General features: G+C 40.4%; 1 protein-coding gene across 12 annotated transcripts in view; it reads left to right on the top strand.

Annotated features, from left to right (window-relative positions):
• Nucleotides 1-22,540, top strand: part of ncam1a (neural cell adhesion molecule 1a) — a 511,684-nt gene that overhangs the window by 334,274 nt on the left and 154,870 nt on the right. For 8 of the 12 annotated variants that reach the window (XM_043676728.2, XM_043676727.2, XM_043676724.2 and 5 more), the window contains exons 8-9: nt 2,889-3,031; nt 16,887-16,916. In XM_043676728.2, coding sequence (XP_043532663.1) covers nt 2,889-3,031; nt 16,887-16,916 — 173 coding nt within the window. The remainder of the gene's footprint in view (nt 1-2,888; nt 3,032-16,886; nt 16,917-22,540) is intronic. The other 4 variants (XM_087976401.1, XM_043676737.2, XM_043676739.2 and 1 more) reach the window with 1 other exon arrangement.

Genomic DNA, 22,540 nt, shown 5'->3' with positions numbered 1-22,540 from the left:
TTCCTCTCATTCAAGCAGCACAGAATTAAAAATGGACTGTTTACTTGTTAGGAAATTTTTATTTCCATTTGTTCATGAACACATGTAATGCAAACAGCAAACACCAGTGAGGTAATGAAGATACTAGAATCTAGGAGGGGATTAAAAAAAATCTCAGAAAAGGTTAGAAACTTTGAGCATGTAAGGTAACATCTGGGGAGAGAAACCAAGATGATGTTGCAGATGAATGACCAGCTTCATCAAAATGAACTGTTAACTCTGTTGCTCTCCACGCGTGGTATAAACTGCATTCAGAATGATGGCCATGGAACCACTGTTGAGAATAGCATGTCCACAGTAATTGCCATGTAAAAGTGGTTGATCAACATTTTATCTTAGATCACAGCATGATACAGAGATTGTTTGCTTTTTTTTTAATGAATTGATTTGTAAAAAATATAATGCACTTCAATCATTTGATTGTCCCTGTCATATTGAGCACCCTGAAAGAAAAGGATTACCTTGTAGAAGAGAACCTACAACACAGCCTTGAGAGAAATCTTGCAATTTAATATTTGCAACATAAAGCACTACACAAATCGCTCATGAATTGAATTCAGATATTTTTGTGTCATGTTTGATTTGATCAGTTAATTTAAATTAATAATTAAATACATCTTGGAAAGATGAAACTTTGTGCAATTTGGGTGGAGTGATCTTGCCCTTGAAGTATAAGGATGCAGTTGTTGTACTGCAGTTATACAACACCCTGGTTAAAGCCTACTTGGAGTACTGAATGCAGTCTGGGCACCACACCTTAGGAAGGAGACACTGGCCTTGGAGGAAATACAACATAGATTTACATGAATGATATCTGGGATTTAAGGGATTGAAGTATGAGAAGTTATTCAAATTAAGTCCATTTTCTGTAGAATTTAGAACGTTAAGGGTGATCTGATTGAAGTCTTCAAATGCAGTATTGACATAGCAGGTGGTGGAATCTGAATTGAATAAAGTGATGGGCCTTGGTTATAGAGAGGAGAGGAGTAAGGTGAAGCATGTCAACGAGGGGGCAAGTTTTTTTCAGGTGAGAGATGAAAGATTTAAAAAGGATATGAGGGGCAACTTTCTTTTTTAACGCAGCATGGTTATTGTGTAAAATGAACTACCAGAGGATGTGGTGGGTGCAGACTCAGTGACATGATTAAGATATTTGGGTAAGTACATGAATAAGAAAGGTTTGAGGAATATTGGCCAAATGCAGGCAGGTGCGACTAGTTTAGTTTGGGGACGTGGTCAGCATGGACTGGTTGGACCAAAGGGCCTGTTTCCTTGCTGTCTGACTGTGTAACTGGAAAGAAACAGGGTAGATAAACTATTTCCACTCCTTGGGAACTCTAAATTAGGAGGCATTGTCTGAGAATTAGGCCACACCGTTTAGGAGAGATGTTAGGAAGCACTTCTGCACAGAGAGTGGTAGATGTGTGGAACTCTCGTCCACAAAAAGGCAATGGATGCTGGATCAGTTATTAATTAATTAATTCCATGTCTGAGTTAATACATTTGCTTAACAATTTATTTAAGGGTTATGAACCAAAAGTAGGTATGTGAAGTTAGGCGACAAATCAACTTTGATTTCTTTGAATTGGTAGAGCAGGCTGGAGGGCCTGAATTGCCTACTTTTGTTCCTAATCACAGTTCAGGTACATCTCATTCACACTTTGATTTTTCCTTTCTGTTAGCGTTGGGTAGGACCAAAAATGGGCAACTGTTGTGTTGTTATCCATCTTGCATTACACCTAAAGTTGAATTTATATTGGGTTAGATGCTTCAAATCAGCGTTCAAGAAAGGCAGAGAAAAAGCTATGTCTAACAGCGCCTTTTATCACCTTGTGAGGTCTTAAAGCCATTTCTGCACTTTAGAAGGCTCAGTTCGAAGGCAGGAAGTATGTCAGCCACAGTTACACACAGCTAGCTTCCACAAACTGGAATTTGACCGTGAACAGATAATCCATGTTTCAGTTGCATTGATTGAGGGGTAGTTTTTAGCCAGGACACTGTGGCTTTTCTTAGACAAGTTGCTGTGAGATCCTTTACCTTCACCTTAAGGTACACACAGAGTCTTAATTTATTCTCTCATCCAAAAGATGGCAGTGCAGTATTCCTTCAGTACCACACTGAGTTGTTCATTTACATTTAGTGTTTCAGCCTCTACCTCTGCACAGGAGGCCCAGATTAAATCCCACTTGCTCCAGAGGTATGTCACAATATCTCTGAACAGGAGTTAGAACTTTTTTTTGTCTTTTGGGTGAACCATTGCTGGTGGATCAAGAAACAGAACAACTCCACATCTTGCTGCTTCAGAGTCGCTAAATGATAGCCCAATGGGTTGCCGGAAATTAGTAGTTTTCCAAAAATCATAGAGGTTTGCATAAGTATTAAAGTGCACATCAGGGAAGCTTTTAAAATTTTAAGCACTTCTCCATAATCGTTTTAATGATGCACATTTACTTAAAAGCTTCTGAATACGATGATTACCTAATTGTTTAATTTCATACCTACACGTTCCTAGAATTTTCCTACTTGGATATCTGTCAGCCATGAAATGCAGTTAGCATTTTCACTTTTTATTTAGTACATGTGTTTTATGAATTAGTCCACTCGGGAACAATTGGTGCTGCACCATGCTCCAGTTTCTGAATCAGACAATGACAATGGGAAATGAAGTTCCAGTTAGGGCTATTTTGTTGATACGTTGTTCTTACTGAAAATTTGGACTTTGCAGCTCCTGTTTTAACTGCTGAATCATCGTCCTAGCTTACTACAAATTCAGTCAGTTTATGGGCATTCCTTATTAGTTGGTGCCAGTATGTCATTAACCAGGATTTAAAACTCTTTTTGTCTTATAGTAAAACCTGAAATTACATATGTGGAAAACAAGACTGCAGTAGAGCTGGAAGAACAGATTACATTGACCTGTGAGGCTAAGGGTGACCCTACCCCAACCATTGTCTGGATGAAAGGCACTCACACCTACAAGGATGGAGAACAGGTAGAACAAGTCAATGAAATCTGGCTTGATGTAACTGTGGATGAATTTGTACCTCCTTCACTGAGATGGAGAATGAGCACAAATTTCATCATCTGTATGTTATTAATTTTATTCACTTGCCCACAAAGATTAAGTGGAGCTAATAATTTTAAGTCCACTCTTTCCTGCTTGCCTCCATGCTTGTGGCGAGGTTATGCATGACTTTGTTGCCTGTCTAGCCCAAGGAGGACTTGATGGAACTGAACCATAGCTCACTCCACATGGAATCATCATTTACCACAGTACGGTTTGCACATGTTTCTGATTCCACGAGCATCCTGTATAGACAGACACACATACATTGGTGCCAAGCCCAATTGTAGCACTAAAATTAGTGGATCAGCAGGAAGCACCTGATCTAGTACAAACTGCTGCTGAACGTGGCACTTTCTGGACTATAGAGCTTGATACTCAACCATGCGCTGCATTTATGGATTAAATCTGCAGGCACTGCATTGTTTGCTGGTAGGATATTGAAAATATTGGCTACATTAATAGTTTATCAAATTAGAGGTTTTAAACAAAGGTAATTAACTCATTTGCAAAACACAAAATGACTTCTCCCATAGCACGCTATCTTTAAAAAGGAGAATTACTTTGCTTCTACAATTAAAATCTCAGTGCTGTATAACATTCGGTCAGGATTATGATTGAATAATGATATACAATCACTTGGCAATCACTTATAGAATTGTACTCTGTTCAGTATGTTCTCTGATGCTATGAAGATTGTTTGGAAACCAGATCCCTCTCATTAGATCCATGATTTGTTGTCTTCATAGACTATAGAGTTCTTGTGATTCCATTGTCTCAGAGTAGATATTATGCATGATGGAAGAGCAAATTCTGACAACATGCTCTTCTCTTGTAATTGCGAAATACATCAGTTTCTATCTAGATACTTATAATGAACATTCCCTTAAAGTTTTATTCACAATAAGGGGTGAATTCGATTGATTACAAACATAAGTGAAAGTGGAGGACTGTAGTCAGTTTACATTCTTGTGTATGATTTTTTTAAAAATTAGGGTGTTCATTATAAGAAAAGGCATGCATACATAAGTCACCCATTTTATTCAGGTTTGCTTGTTTGTGTATGAAACCTTCTACCTATTTAATAACTTAGCATTATTTTCTGGATTGTGGTCCCATCTCATCAGACCGGTGGATAAGGCACTGCAAATAATTATATATCCTGACATGTCATCTTGTGAACATGTCAGCAAAACATGTGTAAGCCTTTTAAGTGATTATAAAATTCTTATTAAGGTTTCTGCTTTGTTGTTGTAATGTGAACTAATGTATTCAACATTAACTTCTCATGTGTAATTGGAGATGGACCACAAATCCTTGCCAACAATTGCTCACATCCCATTAATGAATATATATAGAAGTGAACAGTTGATGATTTTGTAATACCTAACATGCTCAGAGCAAATATTTGCCCCTAGTTGTCTTTTGATGCAGTTTCATATTATTTTGAACAGTTCAACAGTTCATCACTTTTTACTTCTTGATACAGTCTTGTCGACGAGAACAGAAAAATTAATCAAATCTCAGTCATAAAAATCCAAACAATTTCAAGATTCTGCCCACTCACAATACCTAAATAAAGAAATAGAAATTTTATGTCTCTCATGCATTCTTTCTAAATTAATGCAATGCTTAACATCACTCCAAACATGCAGATGTGTGAGTCTTTGCTGAAATCATACAAAGTTTCCCTTCTGGCTCCTTTGGTAATTGGGGTGAGGGGTTTCAAGCAAGCTCATTATCTATTCACATCAGTTTGTAGATTATCCTACCATCGGGTGACTCCATGGCTTTAAAGCAATGTTGTCATCTCAATCTCTTAATCAGACTATTAATCCAGAAAACCAGATCATGCCATGAGGAGTTAGGTTCAAATCCCATCGTGGAAGAGTGTGGAATTTGTGGAATTAAGAGTCTAATGATGGCCATGAAATCATTGTCAATTGTCAGAAAACCTATCTGGCTCATTACCATCCTTCAGGGAAGGCAATCTGTCATTCTTACCTCGTCTGGCCTATATGTGATTCCAGACCCCCACACACATGGGAGTCAACTGCTTGCTGGGCAATTAGGGATAGGCAAAAAATCCTGGCCTGGTTAGTGATGTCCACATCTTGTGAATGAATAAAACAAATCTAATAATTCTTGTGAACCAAGATAAACGGATTATTAAATTAATAAAGAATCATCACTGTAATTACAAGTTTACTATTACAGCATTTGGATTTCGTTAATCTTAAATATTAGGTATTATCACAGATAATACAGATGGTGAAATTTGACAGTGGAATGCCTGAGAAACACATTTATTCAAAAACTCTCTAGTGATTGATATCAACCTAATAAAACTAGTTTAATGCATAGTCACTGTGGTGAGCTATATATTTCTGATAAATGAAGGCCTGCTTTCACCAGTGAAATTAGCATGTATTTTACATAATTAATAATCAGTGGATGTAAAAGACTACAACTTGTTGAAAAATGTTCCATTTTGGAGCGCAATGGACAGAGCCATAAACATTAATAAATTCTATCTTGGAATAATGCCAGCTGCAAATAATTTTCTTGGAACAATGATTGCTTGGTGGAAGGTATGTAGCAGACAGTGGGTGCTATTGAAAACTAGCATAAACTTGGATGTTTCTCTGTGAGAACAGGCACGTGGCTTGATACGTGAATCTAATGTTACAATTCAATGCAAAGCCACCTCAACACATTTGGTGTGAGGTTGAATTCAGGAACTGGAAAATCCTCCCTTATTTCAATTAGACATTCCCTTACTTATTGCCTTATTGGATTCTTCAGTTTCATGATAATTAATTCGCATTACTGCCTCTCAATTAGGCATTCGGTTTTCCCAGTCTTCCTATACGGAAACAAAACAAAGATCTACGGATGTTGGAAATCTGAAAAAAAAACTAGAAATTTCTGGTGAAACTCGAGATCTGAGGAAGGGTTGCAGGACTCGAAGTGTTAATGATTTTCTTTCCACTGATGCTGCCAGACTTGCTGAGTTTCTCCAGCAATTTCTACTTTTGTTTGTTTCATTCTTGGTGTACTTTATCTTTTTAAGTGTGGGCCCATTGCTGTTGAGTCGAATACATTTGAGAGAGCCCTGGAAACACTTACTTTCAGAAGTTGCTTGTTGGTTTTGCATGTAATTCTGAGAAGGACATGCAATGCCGCAGTGTGCTGGCAATGTTAAATATATTGGAATTCCTTTTAATTGCTGATCCTACTGAATTTTCCAAAGTGAGTAATGGAGTAAAGATAGTAAATGTATTTAACTGTTTAAAAACGTTGGACAAAAAATTACTTTTTAGTTCACAGTCTGCTTCTTTCAAGCTGAAACAGAGACCTACAAATTTCTGAATGAATGTTCTTTTATCCTATTTATTAGGCTCATTGATTATACAAAAACAGATCAGGTTCAGTTTTTGCCAGCTATCAATTGTTAGCAGGAGCTGGTGACAGTCAACTCCAACCTTTTCAGAATATGGCTATGGATTTTCAAGTTTGCTTTTGCAAGTAGGAGAAAAGGTCCTGTCATAATGTTGTGTTGGTTTGGACCAACTGGATTGCAAACAGTGGTCATTCACATTGCATTCAGTCCATAAAATCATTTCCTGCTCTTACCAGCATCTGAGTTTAATCTCCAGGGACTGAGTGAGGCTTTTATAACAGAAAATTATAATATATTAGCTATGCATATTCACTCCTCCTCCTTTGCATGCAGCTACACTGTCTGTTTTGTGTGTTGCTTGCCTTCTAATATGGTAAAGTTAAAATATTTGATTTCTATCAGAGATTAATTATTACTAAGGTAAATGAGGCAATCCTTTTATCATTTGTCTTAGCTTTCTTGTTGCTTAAGCTTACTGTTCATCATGAGTGTTTAGTAATTAACTGATCATGTATAACATTTGTTATTAAATGTGTTTGTATCTATTTTATTCCAATCGACGATATTGTGATTGTGAAGTATGTTGTGAAGTGAATGTTCTATTTTTATCATTTTATCAAACTTACTGTATAAATCATTGTTCCTTACTGTATGTTCTCTTTCTGTATTAATTTATGAGCACCAGTCCTAATGTGACTGAAAAGAATACAAAGAATACCTTTATTCACACTTTCCTTTTTGCTTTTCTTTCATTTCACATGCGTATTCTTTAAATATTGATGTTGTGAACATTCTTAACTTTCTATTTGCCCTCATTTTACATTTTCTCATTTTTTGAAAATAGTGTTGTCTGTAATTTTTTTTGTACTTTGTTCGTATCCACTGTTTCTTTCCTTTGGCACAGCTGCTTTTTCCCCTGAGATTATTCCACTCTGTCACTGTTTCTTCCCTAAAACTACCTCGACCCTTCTCCAATTTCTAAATCATCTTAAACATGTAGCGGCATTGACATTTGCAACTATGTCATGAAATGCTGCAGAAACTATAGTCTCATTTCATAAACTACTGATTTTGTTTTGGAGGGGTTTAAAGTATATTATTTTAGGGTCAAACATCATTACAAATAGAAACTCAGTTGAAAAGGAGTGTTATTAAATATAGTATTTGATAAGTTATATTGCTTCTTGTAGAAAAATCACAATTTCCCCTGTAAAGAATGTGCTGATGATATTGCTACAAATGGAAGAGATCTTCCCTGTAATGGATACTAGTTTAAGTGTAGATTGGAAGATTTGATAGAATTCAAGAAAAGAAATCTTTTGGTCATTTGCTGGCAATAGATGGTGTCCTATACAGAACAATGCCAAAGGACAGAAACCTGAAAACAGAATCTTTTAGTGCTATCATAAAAACTAAACCTGCTTCCATCAGTTTCTTTTATCTCATAGCTTAACAGGAACAATCACAACAGGAAATATGTAACAACAGGAAATATGTAACTTCTAAAGAAAATTTCTATCTATACAGTTACCCTTTCTGAACTTGATAGATATCTATCATTGTCCCTGTAATCACCTGTGAAGGTAGGAATGAATCCAACTTGGAGCAATTGCTGCTGCAGAGCCATTCTGTGCCATAATGTGAAGTTACCATTAATTGTTTCTCTCATAAGATGTTAATTCCAATGAATTTTGTTCTTCTCAGTATATCATTTTCAACATAATTGTTCATCTGAGTATTTTATAGTAATCAAGAGAGCAATTGAGCCAGACATTTGCTGCATGTATGATAAAGTAACTTGTGATAGAGCATTTTAACATCGCCCACCAGGCAAAAACTAATGCTAATAGATCCAACGACTGCTAACACCCAGTCCAATTTTCCATTCCATTCACTTCACACTGCTGCAATCCATTCCAAGGTGAAATGTATTAAAAAAGAACAAGTGGCCATTCTTACATGATAAGCTGCATAAATCTTTATTATTGTATATTTAACGATATACAGAGGAAACTTGATTATCCGAATACCAATTATCTGAAAATCTGATTATCCAAAGGAGTTCTTGAGGTCCCGATAGAAACATTACATCAAAAACATGTTTCCAGCAGTGATTGCGTTTTTTGTTTACAGTGATTAAACAGGCACCGTCTCCAAATGACTGACCTCCCACCCTCTCTCTGTCCCCACACTTTCCTGGAGTTCTACAGAGGGGTGTACCCTAAACCCACCACCCTTCCCCAGATAATCTCTCCAACATTGTCCTGTACAAGGCAAACATGGAACCTCTCAAAAATTTGCAGTAAAACGTTGTGTGTGTATGTGTGTGCGCGCTATTTGGAGACTTACCCCACAAAGACAGCAACAGCAGCAGTAGTCTTCTTGTTGGTGTGCAGTCCGGATGCCCCGGAGAGGGGTCGGAGGGGGAGGTGTGGTGGCGGGAGCTCGCGCGCTTTGTGCTGTGTTGGACGGGGTTGGGGGCGCGGGTTTGGACGGGGTTAGAGGGGCGGGTTTGGACAGGGTTGGGGGTTGGGGTTGGGGGGCAGATTTGGACGGCATTGTGAGTGGGGTTGGGGGTTGGGGAGTAGGGTTGGACTGTGTTGGGCAGGTTTGGACAGGGTTAGGGACGGGTTTGGATGGGGTTGGGCGGGTTTGGACAGGATTAGGGGTCGGGGGTTGTGGGGCGGGTTTGGACGGGGTTGGGGAGGGTTGGGACAGGGTTGGAGGGGCGGGTTTGGACGGGGTTGGGGGACGGGGTTGGACGGGGTTGAAGGGGTTGGACGGGGTTGGGGGGCGGGGTTGGACGGGGTTGACGATGGGGTTGGAGAGCGGGTTTGGACGGGGTTGGGGAGCGGGTTTGCACGGGGTTGGGGCCGGGTTTGGACGGGGTTGGGGAGCAGGTTTGCACGGGGTTGGGGGCGGGTTTGGATGGGATTGGGGGGGCGGGTTTGGAAGGGGTTGGGAATGGGTTTGGACGGGGTTGGGGGGCGGGTTTGGAAGGGGTTGGGAATGGGTTTGGACGGGGTTGGGGAGTCGGGTTTGGACGGGGTTGGGGGGGCGGGTTTGGAAGGGGTTGGGAATGGGTTTGGACGGGGTTGGGGGGCGGGTTTGGAAGGGGTTGGGGGGGCAGGTTTGGAAGGGGTTGGGGGGGCGGGTTTGGACGGGGTTGGAGCGCGGGTTTGGACGGAGTTGGGAGGCAGGTTTTGACGGGTTGGGAGCAGTTTGGATGGGGTTGGGGGCGGGTTTGGACAGGGTTGGGGGCGGGTTTGGACGGGGTTGAGGACGGGGTTGGGAGGCGGGTTTGGACGGGGTTTGGGGCCAGTGTGGACGGGGTTGGGGGGCGGGTTAGGACGGGATTGGGAGCGGGGTTGGACGGGGTTGGGAGGCGGGGTTGGACCGGGTTGGGGGCAGGTTTGGATGGGGTTAGGGGCGAGTTTAGACGGGTTTGGGGGGTTAGGGGTCAGGTTTGGACAGGTTTGTGGGGTGGGTTTGGACGGTGTTGGGGGGCAAGTTTGGACGGTGTTGGGGGATGGGGTTAGATGGGTTTGGGGGTTTGAGAGGTGGGTTTGGATGGTGTTGGGGGGCAAGGGGTGGGTTTGGATGGGGTTGGGGGGAGGATTTGGACGGGGTTGGGATCAGGATCTCGTGCACTGTGTACTGCTGCTCTCTCCTGAATAGGGAGCAGACTTTAAAGGTCCAAGCCCCAGAGGAAAGGCAATTAATCGATTTTCCAAATAATCGATTATCCGAACGAAATAGTGCCTGCCCATCACATTTGGATAATCGAGTTTCCACTGTATATTATAACCCCTGTGTATACTTTTTCCAACTTAATGACTTAGATGGCATTTATGGCAAACATTTTAAATCCAGGCCTCACTCCCCAAAATAGCAATGTTTTAGATGCTGGCAGAGTTTTATGTCCACCATCTTGATAAATCTCTTGGCCCCAGTGGGCTACATCTAGAGTTTTGAGAGAGGTGGCTGAAGAAATAACAGAGGCAGTGGTTGTAATCTTTCAAAAATCACTGGAGTCAGGGAGAGTCCCAGATGATTCGAAAATCGCTGTGATAACCCCCTTGTTCAAGAAAGGATCAAGACAAAAGATGGAAAATTATAGGCCGATTAGCCTAACCTCGGTTGTAGGTAAAATTCTAAAATCCATCGTTAAGGCTGAGATTTCTAAATTCTTGGAAGTGCAGGGTCGGATTAGAACAAATCAGCATGGATTTTGTAAGGAGAGGTCATGAAGAGGTAACAAGCAGGTTAAACCAGAGAAACCCAGTGATGTTATCTATCTAGACTTACAAAAGGCCTTTGATAAAGTGCCTCATGGGAGGCTGCTGAGGCCCATGGTGTTCAAGGTGAGCTACTGGCATGGATTGAGGATCGGCTGTCTGACAGAAGGCAGAGAGTTAGGATAAAAGATTCTTTTTCGGAATGGCAGCCGGTGACAAGTGGTATCCCGCAGGGTTCAGTGTTGGGGCTGCAGCTGTTCACTTTACATATTAATGATCTGGATGAAGGGACTGGGGGCATTTTGGCGAAGTTCGCCAATGATACGAAGTTAAGTGGACAGGCAGGTAGTTCTGAGGAGGTGGGGAGGTTGCAGAAAAATTTAGACAGTTTAGGAGAGTGGTCCAAGAAATGGCTGATGAAATTCAATGTGAAAAAATGCGAGGTCTTGCACTTTGGAAAAAAAGAGTATAGGCATGGGCTATTTTCTAAACGGTGAGAAAATTCAGAAAGCCAAAGTACAAAGGGATCTGAGAGTGCTAGTCCAGGATTCTCTAAAGGTTGACTTTCAGGTTGAGGCCATGATTAAGAAAGCAAATGTAATATTGTCATTTATCTCAAGAGGGTTGGAATGTAAAAGCAGCGATGTGCCACTGAGACTTTATAAAGTTCTGGTTAAACCTCATTTAGAATACTGTGTCCAATTTTGGGCCCCACACCTCAGGAAGGACATACTGGCACTGGAGCATGTCCAGTGGAGATTCACATGGATGATCCCTGGAATAGTAGGCCTAACATACGATGAACGGCTGAGAATCCTGGGATTATATTCATTAGAGTTGAGAAGATTGAGGGGAGATCTAATAGAAACTTACAAGATAATGCATGGCTTAGAAAGGTTAGACGCTGGGAATTTGTTTCCATCAGGCAAGGATACTAGGACCCGTGGGCACAGCCTTAGAATTAGAGGGAGTCAATTTAAAACAGAAATGAGGAATTGTTTCTTCACCCAGAGAGTGGAATTCATTGCCATGGAGTGCAGTGTAGGCCGGAACGTTAAATGTCTTCAAGGCAACGATTGATAAATTCTTGATCTCGCAAGGAATTAAGGGATATGGGGAGAGTGCGGGTAAGTGGTGTTGAAATGCCCATCAGCCATGATTGAATGGCGAAGTAGACTCGATGGGCTGAATGGCCTTACTTCCACTCCTATGCCTTATGGTCTTATCTTCTTCAGCATCACTGAATCTGCTGATAAGATTTTCTCGAGGAATCCTTTGTATAATTGGGTTTCAAACCTCAAGGTTGAGGATTAAAGTTTAATTCAATTTGTCAATCAGAGATCTTTTAATTTTTAAATACATAAGTAATACTGATTGTATAATTCAGACACAGCTACAAACCAGTTAGTGGTGCCAATAAATTTTACTGAAGTCAATCGAGAATCAGGGGGTGGACTTCTTTGGTTAAGTGGATAGCTGAGAAAATGGGTGAAAAAGTTGAGACTTGTGAATTAAGTCTCTCTCTCTGCTCGACTGCTTAGTATTTTTGCACCTGATATTCACTATATGCAACTTTATTTTAGAGAGGGTTAAAGTTTAAGATTTTGGGGCACTCTAATAATCAAACCTGAAGTCTCAACTCCATATAAAACGTGTCAATGTCTGACTTAAAAGGAACTGAGTGTAGGTTTGTTGATGATACAGAGCGAGGTGGCAAAGTAAACTGTGAGGGGAATGTAAAGGATTTGCAAACATAGTTGCCCAGTTCAGTAATTGAGCAGGTAGTTAGCATATGCAGAAGGGTGGGGGTGATTGTGAAACTATCCATTTAGTTAACAAGGATGGTTGAGTAATTTTCTTTTCAACAGGTGCAAACTTATTAAATGTTAGGATTTAGATATTCCAGCACAGACATCACGAGCTAACATACAAACACACAAATCACGGAAGGTTAACATGCAAATACCACAAGCTGTTAGAATGTCACAGTACATTAGTTTTTGTTGCAAGAGAGTTGAAGTATAGAAGTACAGGAGCCTAACTCCAATTGTACAGGGTTTGGTGAATACTGTAGCACCTCGAGTGACACGTATGTTATACATTTTTACCTGAAGAAGAATAAAAAAAAGAAGATTGCCTTTAAAGGAGGTGCAGTGAAGGGGTACTTGATTGATTCTTGGATGACAGTTGTTACAATGAGGTGAATTTGTTCATGTTTTTCAGCCTCCTCAGTTGACTGCAATAAAACTTTAATGATCTTTTTTGTGTGCAGCTATACCTCATTCTAATTAAAATGTAGTTAAGTAGCACACCATGAATAATATGGAAGAGGAATTTTATTACTCGCAAACTCTGAGGAAAATTAATGAAGACAAAACATCAAATGCACACGGACATAAGCACAAAATAGTGCCCAACACAAATGAGAAGGTACTAGAACAAGCAGTTTAAAGTCATTTGGGTATCCCGAAGGTATAAGATGTTGACCTGAGATGGTGATTGGATAGGGATATCCTTGATCAGTAGCTAAAGACATAGCCACTATTGTTCTTGAGTTGTCTACATTTGGATGTTTCTCCAGTTTGTTTTGACAGCAGCTGTTGAGTCTTTCCTGAGCAAGGTTAGACACAAAGACGATTCTTTCAGTTCTATTAAAAATCTATCTCCTCCACTCTGCCAAAGCAGTTAAAAAAACATCTAACTCATGTATTTGCTTGTTTGGACTTATTGTTTCTGAACTAGATCATTATTGGCAAGTCCATTTGTCTCCAATATGTGAAACTGATGGTACAGATATACGTCTAAAATAGGAAATGTGAGTTTCTTCAGGCCTGACTAGCTTCAATCTATATCGAGGAAAAGTCTTGATTTCAGGTCAGTCAATGTTGTTTATCCCACATTGGTTTTCCAGAGCCTAGCTCAGCCTATGGTCAGTTGATCACTAAAAAGTTTTAAGCTGGTGTTTTTCCCATTTAAAATAATTTCAGTCCATAAGTCTGACATCTTAAAATCTGATGATGAAAGTCAAAACAGATGGTCCATGTTTGGCAGGTTTCATGATAGTGTTTTCTGAAGAAATGAGAGTGGAATGGCCCTATATCCTCTAGGGTTTAGAATGAGTGGTTGTTTCATTAAAAAGGCTTGATGCCAAGAGATGGGTTTTCAGCCCAGGGCAAACTTAGAACCAGAAGCCGTGGTCTCAGATTACCGTCAAGTGTGTGCATGCTCTGTACTTGAGTGTATTCAAGATTGGGATTATTAGGGTTTTGCTCATTACGTCAAGGCTTCTGAAAAAAAAGCACAGGAAAATGGAGTTAAACACTAAACAAACAAAAAACAAACCAAGTATCTGTTCAGCTCTGGAAATCAGACTCAAAGACAGAAATTGTTGGGAAAACTCAGCAGGTCTGGCAGCATCTGTGGAGAGAAAGCAAAGTTAACATTTTGGGTCCAGTGCCCCTCCTTCAGAATGGAGTTAATACATGTATTCAGCTGTGATCATACTAAATGGCAGAACATGTTTGAGGAGCAATATGGTCTATTCCTGTTCCTTTCTTTAGTTTTCGTATGACTTGGAATCATTAACCGGGATTACAAAAATTGAATAACTTTTCAAGCAACGTGCTGTTGTCTCTTAATTTGCATGGAATCATCGAGTACAGGAAAGGCCCTTCAGTCCATTGAGTCTGTACTACTAAGTATATATAACTGCCTATACTAATCCTATTTTCACGCATTAGGCACTTAGCCTGTAGTCACAATACCTCAGGTGCTTGTCCAAGTACTTACTTCCTAAACCTATCACTAACTTCAGTTCAAATGGAAGACAGTTTGCTAACTGGTTAATGAGGCAGCTTAAAAATTAAAATATAATTAAAATAAAGCTTGGTTGCCAAGTCTCCCGTCAGTGTCAAAGCCATGATTCCTCTGTCCTTTCTGGAGTAGAAATATCCGGGCTGTTACTTTTCAGGATCAACATAAGCAGAGCTTTGTGGGCCAATTGGAATTTGCTACACAGGAATCCAACAGTTTGATGAACAAAGTTTTTTTTTTGACATTTATAGTGTTTGCCTGGCTGGTTAGCTGCTTGAGAAGCATTAAAGACTCATTATTCTGGCTGTATTGTGATCGGCTGGTATATTGTTTCATTGCCACTAACGGAATTGCTCATTCAGAAGTGGCTTATTTCAATGCTCCGCATTCCTGTGATATTTCCACAATCTGCTAAATTGTATCAAATGCTGCCAGTTTTTCTAAAAACACCAACTGTTTTATCAGCTTTTGAATCTTCATCCTGATATACCACAGTGATAGAAACACTTAATGGGAATTGTACACTTCAGCAGGGAGAGGCTCTGCACCATTCCAGTGCGGTGAGCATCTACAATACAGCATTTTTTTACTTCACATACATTTTAACAGTAAATGTTCCTCATGAAGGGATTGAATCACCGCCTTCCAAATTCAGATAATCTATGGGGACAAGGATATTTTTCATTTGGAGTTGGAATGGCTACCTGGCTGCTTGGGGTTAGCTACCTATTATACACCCTGTCTAAATTGCATCACCTCCACTTTAATGAACATTACCCCTCCTTATTTATGCATTGGCAAGTGACACTTGGTTGTATTGCCATAAAAGGTAACAGTCTTCATCTGCTATTTTGATGGGCACATGGGTGAGTTGCTAGGTATTAGTCCATTAAGAATTGCTTTTCCCATTTCTTTTCAAATTGCTGAGATTGCAACGATTTAAATAGCTTGTTTATTATGTTCCATGAATTAGCCCAGTGGAAGTATCTCATCTGGCCTTCTCTAGAGTGGGTGAAAGCAGATTATCTGCCAGCAGTATTGAAATTAAATCAGCTGGTGGAAACAGCTATTTTAATCCTGTTGTTCCAGATAGAAAAGATTCAAGCTTTAGTTTGGCGTGCCATGTGTGATTCAATTTGCTCATCCACAATCATCTGTATGGTGTCATTTAAATGAGCCCAACCAATTTGAAACTCTGACCATGAGCAAGGTTCCACCTAGTCTGCTTTTAACTCTTCTGCTGATACCAATGGGACAAAAATGGTTGGAGTTATCACAGCACCTTCACCCAGAGCATAACACCAGGTTAACATGTTAGCAGAAATATTTTCTTTGCCTTTTTTGATGATGATGAACAGCAGGATACTTTGTGGATCTTTTGGCTTCTAGCCGACTCTTCTTTTTTCAAAATGCATTTTGCATCATGTGTAAATCATATGCAAATCAGGAAGCCAAAAAATCAATGGCAAATATTGCAGCTTAGGAAATCTAAACCTTACAAATTCCCACGATTCACAGAATGCTGCGATTTCGGTAGGAAGTACTGTGTGATTGGCTCATTAGATCTCCAACATTACTCCATATTAAGTTTGGACACTGAAAGCGTATAAATGTTATATATAAAAACAAAATCCCAAACCTCTGCCTTTTCAGAATGGTATCTCTAGTACCCATGATCCTAGTACTATGTTCACCCAATCCCATTCCTCAGAAGGTGGCTGTGATACGCCTGGAAATAAACAATATTTCACTGATTGCGGAAACCCATTAATGCATTCCCAATATTCCCAGCATATCCGGAAATAAATATCAGTAAAGTCTCTATTATCCACTAATGTCAATCCATTTCTTGACAGGTCCACATGGTTTTTCCTAATGGTGCTGCTCCCAAGTCACATGACCATCCACTGCATAGCATTACAAAGACGCTAAGAAATGAAGTTCATATCAGACAAAATATAACAGTTATAGAAGCAGCTTAGTTTCTCACTTTAAAAAAAGTTGTAAAATCCTATACTTATTTAGAAAAACATCTGAATTTCCTATGTTAAATAAACTTCCACTGCTAAGCGTGGTTTTTGCACACGCTATTTATCTTCCAAGGTTTGGGCATCTTTACTGATCTTAATGGAAATACCGCCAAGACCATGGGGAAAAAAACTTTATGGTGAGGAGTTGTCCCCTTTTTTTAAGTAATAAGATTCCACTGTATTTGCGTATCCCTTCTAGATATTGTTACCTGCACAAAGCATCTTTAAATGTAAGCTGACTGTGCATGTTCATTACTAACATATCTAAAGTATTTGTGTCTCATGTTTGTTTTCTCCAGGCTTCATGGACACGACCCGTGACTCGAAAGGTATGGCTACTTATCTGTAGCCAAACTCTCTAACTCTTAACAAGCACTAGCACAGAGAGCCAATTTATAAAATAGTCACTAAAATTTAACCAAACTAACCCTTTTGATATATATTATCATGGAGAAGTGATTATTAATGGAGAGCGTGTACAAAGTTGAAAGTTTAAGATTTCAGGTGCATGTTCACATTTAAAAGAAACTGTGAGAGGCCAATGCTAGATGCCTTATATATAATTTTAGAGGATATTGAAATCATGTGATCTATTTCTGATGGGACTGTATGTTTATTAAAGCAAAGACCATTCTGATTTAATTTTGAAGCTTTTCACTTTAAATGTTTGCATTTGATTACTTTTTAAAAGCATATGCAAATTATTTAGATAAGCAAATTTAATTCAGACCAATTTACTTTATCTGTCTCAGCTTTGTGGTGACACATGTATATGAAAGGTGTGTTTATTTACTATATACAATAAAAGTATGGTTTGTAAATCATTAACCAACCATATAAAACACAGTTTGCTAATAGTTTTATTCTGTCAGATTATTGGTTTGTTTAGCATTATTTCCTGCAAGTTATGCCGTATTATGTAAAAATGATATATCATCACTCTTCAGTAGTATTGATATGATATGATAATATACTAAGCAAATTTGCATGGTACTTTTAAAGATCAAGTTAGATAAGTAATTCAGAGTCCCCTGGGTAGTATGCATCTCTTGCCAGCTGTAAGGACAGTCCAGATAGTGTTCTTAAGATTGTGTTAAGTTTTCTGTATAAATAGCTACTATATGGTGGATGTCTGAGAGCAAGGGAGAGTAATTGGATCACTGATCTGTTTTCTAGCATTCATAGATGTAGAGCCTATGCAGCATCCTCTGCAGTGATGTGTCCAAGGTTACGGAAACATGTACTAATCGTTATCAAGGAATGCTATCATTCTATTATATGGTTTCTTGCTACAGCAGTTTGTTACACTGCCTTAAAATGCATTGAGCTGATATTTGGAGTGTCAAGTGTGAAGGCAATTTGGACAGTTTTCTTGTGGTGACAGCATGAATCATTTAACACTGCAATATTTTTACCTACTGCAGCTTAATTTTTGGGAATAAGTTAAGACATTTAATCAGGTATTAGTAGAATGTATTCAAATTTACTGCTTCAACAAGCTTCAAGCTATCAACAGTTTGACCTTTGTGAAATTGCATGGTTTATGAAGAGCTCATCATGCTTAACAGATCAACTGGAGTTTTTTGAAGATGCAACTATTAGCATAGATAAGGGAGTACCAGTGAATATGATGTATTTGGATTTTCAGAAGGCTTTCATTAGGGTCCTGCATAAGATGTTAATGAGCAAATTTAAGGTACATGGGATAGCGTATGGTATATTGGCGTGGTTCAACTATTAATCAATACATAGGAAATGGGAGAAATAGATCTTTTTCTGAGAGGTAGCAGTGACTATTGGTGTTTCAAAAGGATCCATGTTTGGGCCCTAGCTCTGCACGATATTCAAAATTACCTGGCTGAGGAAACTGAATGCAACATTTTCAGGTTTGCTAAGGTTGATGGGCAGGTTTGAGAGTTGAGGCAGATGTAACAGGCTTCAAGGCAATACAGCCATGTTGAGTGAGTGGACAAACACATGGCAGATGCAGTGCATTGTGGCTAAATGTGAAGTTGTATGCTTCAGAGTGAAAAACAGGAACGGTATTCTTGAAATAATAATATTTTGTGAAGGATGGATGTAGAAAGGGATATGGCTGTCCTTGTATACCAGTCAATGAAAGTAGACAGGAGTTGCAACAAGCAATGAGGAGGGCAAATGATATATTGGCCTTCAATGCATGAGGACTTGAGTTCAAAGTAAGGATGTTTTACAGCAGTTATATAGGGCCTTGGTGAGACCAGACCTGGAGTATTGCATGCAGTTTTGGCTTTCCTACATAAGAGAGGATATACTTGTGGTATGGAGAGTGCAGCAACAGTCCACTAGGTTAATACCAGAGATGGAGAAGAGGTTGATTTGACTAGGCCTGTATTCACGAGAGTTTAGAAGGATAAGAGGGCATCTGATTGAAAGATACAAAGTCCTAACAGTGCCAGACAGACTAGATGCAGTGAAAATATTTACCTTGGTTGTGGAGTCTGGAACCAAAGGACATAGTCTCAGGGTATACAGTTGGCAATCCAGGACTGAGATGAGGAAAAATATACTCACTTGAAGAGTAATGAACTTGCTGAATTGTCTACCACAGAAGGATGTGGAGGCCAAGTCACTGACACAATACAAGAATGAGAGAGATAATTCTTTCACTTTTAAAGGTATCAGTCGGTATGAGAAGAAAGTGGGAATGTGGCATTGGATTAGAGGATCAGTCATGATCATACTGAATGGCAGAGCAGGAAATGTGTTGCTGGAGAAGCGCAGCAGGTCAGGCAGCATCTAGGGAACAGGAGAATCGACGTTTCGGGCATTAGCCCTTCTTCAGGAATGAGGAAAGTTTGTCCAGCAGGCTAAGATAAAAGATAGGGAGGAGGGACTTGGGGGAGGGGCGTCAGAAATGTGATAGGTGGAAAAAGGTCAAGGTGAGGGTGATAGGACAGATTGGGGTGGGGGCGGAGAGGTCGGGAAGAAGATTGCAGGTTAGGGAGGCGGTGCTGAATTTGATGGATTTGACTGAGACAGGCTGGGGGGAGGGGAAATGAGGAAACTGGTGAAATCCGAGTTCATCCCTTGTGGTTGGAGGGTTCCTAGCCGGAAGATGAGGCGTTCTTCCTCCAACCGTCGTTTCGCTGTGGTCTGACGATGGAGGAGTCCAAAGACCTGCATATCCTTGGTGGAGTGGGAGGGGGAATTGAAATGTTGAGCTACAGGGTGGTTGGGTTGGTTGGTCCGGGTGTCCCAGAGGTGTTCTCTGAAACGCTCCGCAAGTAGGCGGCCTGTCTCCCCAATATAGAGGAGGCCACATCGGGTACAGAGGATGCAATAGATGATATGTGTGGAGGTACAGGTGAATCTGTGGCGGATATGGAAGTTTCCTTTGGGGCCTTGGAGGGAGGTGAGGGGGGAGGTGTGGGCGCAAGTCTTGCACCTCCTGCGGTTGCAGGGGAAGGTGCCGGGAGTGGAGGTTGGGTTGGTGGGGGGTGTGGATCTGACGAGGGAGTCACGGAGGGAGTGGTCTTTACGGAATGCTGATAGGGGAGGGGAGGGAAATATATCCTTGGTGGTGGGGTCCGTTTGGAGGTGGCGGAAATGACGGCGGATGATGCGCTGTACATGGAGGTTAGTGGGGTGGTAGGTGAGGACCAGTGGGGTTCTGTCCTGGTGGCGGTTGGAGGGGTGGGGTTCAAGGGCGGAGGATCGGGAAGTGGAAGAGATGCGGTGGAGGGCATCGTCGATCACGTCGGGGGGGAAATTGCGGTCCTTGAAGAAGGAGGCCATCTGGGATGTGCGTTTTTGGAACTGGTCCTCCTGGGAGCAGATGCGGCGGAGTCGAAGGAATTGGGAGAATGGGATGGCGTTTTTGCAGGGGGCAGGATGGGAGGAGGTGTAGTCCAGGTAGCTGTGGGAGTCGGTCGGTTTGTAGTAGATGTCCGTGTTGATCCGGTCGCCTGAGATGGAAATAGAAAGGTCGAGGAAGGAGAGGGAGGAATCTGAGACTGTCCAGGTGAATTTGAGGTCGGGGTGGAAGGTGTTGGTGAAGTGGATGAACTGTTCCACCTCCTCGTGGGAGCACGAGGCGGCGCTGATACAGTCATCGATGTAGCAGAGGAAAAGGTGGGGGGTGGGGCCAGTGTAGTTGCGGAAGATGGATTGTTCCACATATCCTACGAAGAGGCAGGCATAGCTGGGGCCCATGCGGGTGCCCATGGCTACTCCTTTCGTTTGGAGGAAGTGGGAGGATTGGAAAGAGAAGTTGTTCAGGGTGAGGACCAGTTCAGTCAGTCGAAGGAGGGTGTCAGTGGAAGGGTACTGGTCGGTACGGCGGAGCAGACTTGAAAGACTAACCGACCTTCTCCTCTTCCTTGTTTAAGCGTTTCTGTGTTTACTGCATTCCTTGAATGCCATTTTTTACTTATTCTGTACATATTTTGTCAAATAATACTGAACTGTTGCTTAAAAAGACATGCATTGATGGTTATAGCAAGGGTCATCCTGGCTTTCTTCATTCCTTCAACCTTACCATAAAGATACAAATTTTTTTTAGATTAGATTACTTAGATTAGATTAGATTACTGTGCCGCCCACAGTGGTTAGCACTGTTGCCTCCCAGCGCCAGAGACCCGGGTTCAATTCCCGCCTCAGGCGACTGTGTGGAGTTTGCACGTTCTCCCCGTGTCTGCGTGGGTTTCCTCCGGGTGCTCCGGTTTCCTCCTACAATCCAAAAAATGTGCAGGTTAGGCAAATTGGCCATGCTAAATTGCCCGTAGTGTTAGGTGAAGGGGTAAATGTAGGGGAATGGGTCTGGGTGGGTTACGCTTCGGCGGGTCGGTGTGGACTTGTTGGGCCGAAGGGCCTGTTTCCACACTGTAAGTAATCTAAAAAAACTTTACCCATAAAGATACAAATGTAATGGGACATTGTGGGGTGGGGTAGAGGGGGGTGGTAAAGAAGAGAGTTAGTAGTGGTTTTAATTTGCAGGATGATAAGAATTGAATTTGAGCATCATTTGAGGTAACATAAATATGTATGATAAGCTCATGTTTTGTGTATGTTATGAACTCTGGGGCTTATTATGTCATACTTACCTGCTTTTGAATTTTAACTCATTACATTGGTTATGTGGTGATTTTTTAAAATCCAGATTTGTCCTTCCTTCAATGTCAATGCATTATTAACCATTCTGATGTGAATTATAATTTGATAACTCATTGTCTACTCGTCTGACTCTGCAACTCCTGCCGTTACAGGGAATTATTTTATAGTGTATTGCAATGTGTATTCCTGTGAGTAATGCTTGATTTTCTTATTCATGTGGAGATTGATATGAAATTTTGGACAGAAAATAGCTTCCTTTTAAAATGCGGCACCGTACAATTCTAAGTTGCCCATCAGAACACTGAATTGGTCTATTGCAGTACAAACAATATATATCAATTTGTATGTATTGCAAGACGTAATGTATTTAGTGTTTAATGTTGCATTGCATCTTTACTATTTAAACAAGGAAATATGTTCATGTATTGAAAAGAAAAAAGCATTAAACAGATTGAAATAAATTTCTATCCATAGAACTGTTAATATAAGAATTTGAACTACTGAAGTAGATGTATGTTCATAATTTACTTGAATTTACTACTTAATTGGCTGAATTAACAAATAGCAACTATGAATGTCTCCCTCTTACCAGATCTGTTACAGAAAAATGCAAATGTAACCTTGTAAACTGAGGTTTCAAACTATGCAGAGCATTTTGTTTGAATAAAGGTATTACATAGGATGATATGACATTAAAATTAACTTTTTTTTAAATTGATTAACAGTAAGATGTTTAGCAGAAATATAAGGCAAGTTATTTTCGTCAGTGACATTGCTTAGTGTTCTTTATTTATGCTGCTCAGTGAGTCATGTGATGTTTGTTTGAAAATTTATTTGATGAAAAGTGATCTTTTAGTTC

This window comes from Chiloscyllium plagiosum, unplaced genomic scaffold (assembly GCF_037043375.1).
Source record: "Chiloscyllium plagiosum isolate Xiang-an unplaced genomic scaffold, Cpla_swu_hap1 HiC_scaffold_29, whole genome shotgun sequence".
NCBI classification, from domain to species: domain Eukaryota; kingdom Metazoa; phylum Chordata; class Chondrichthyes; order Orectolobiformes; family Hemiscylliidae; genus Chiloscyllium; species Chiloscyllium plagiosum.
This window is presented reverse-complemented; position numbering and strand designations above follow the sequence as displayed.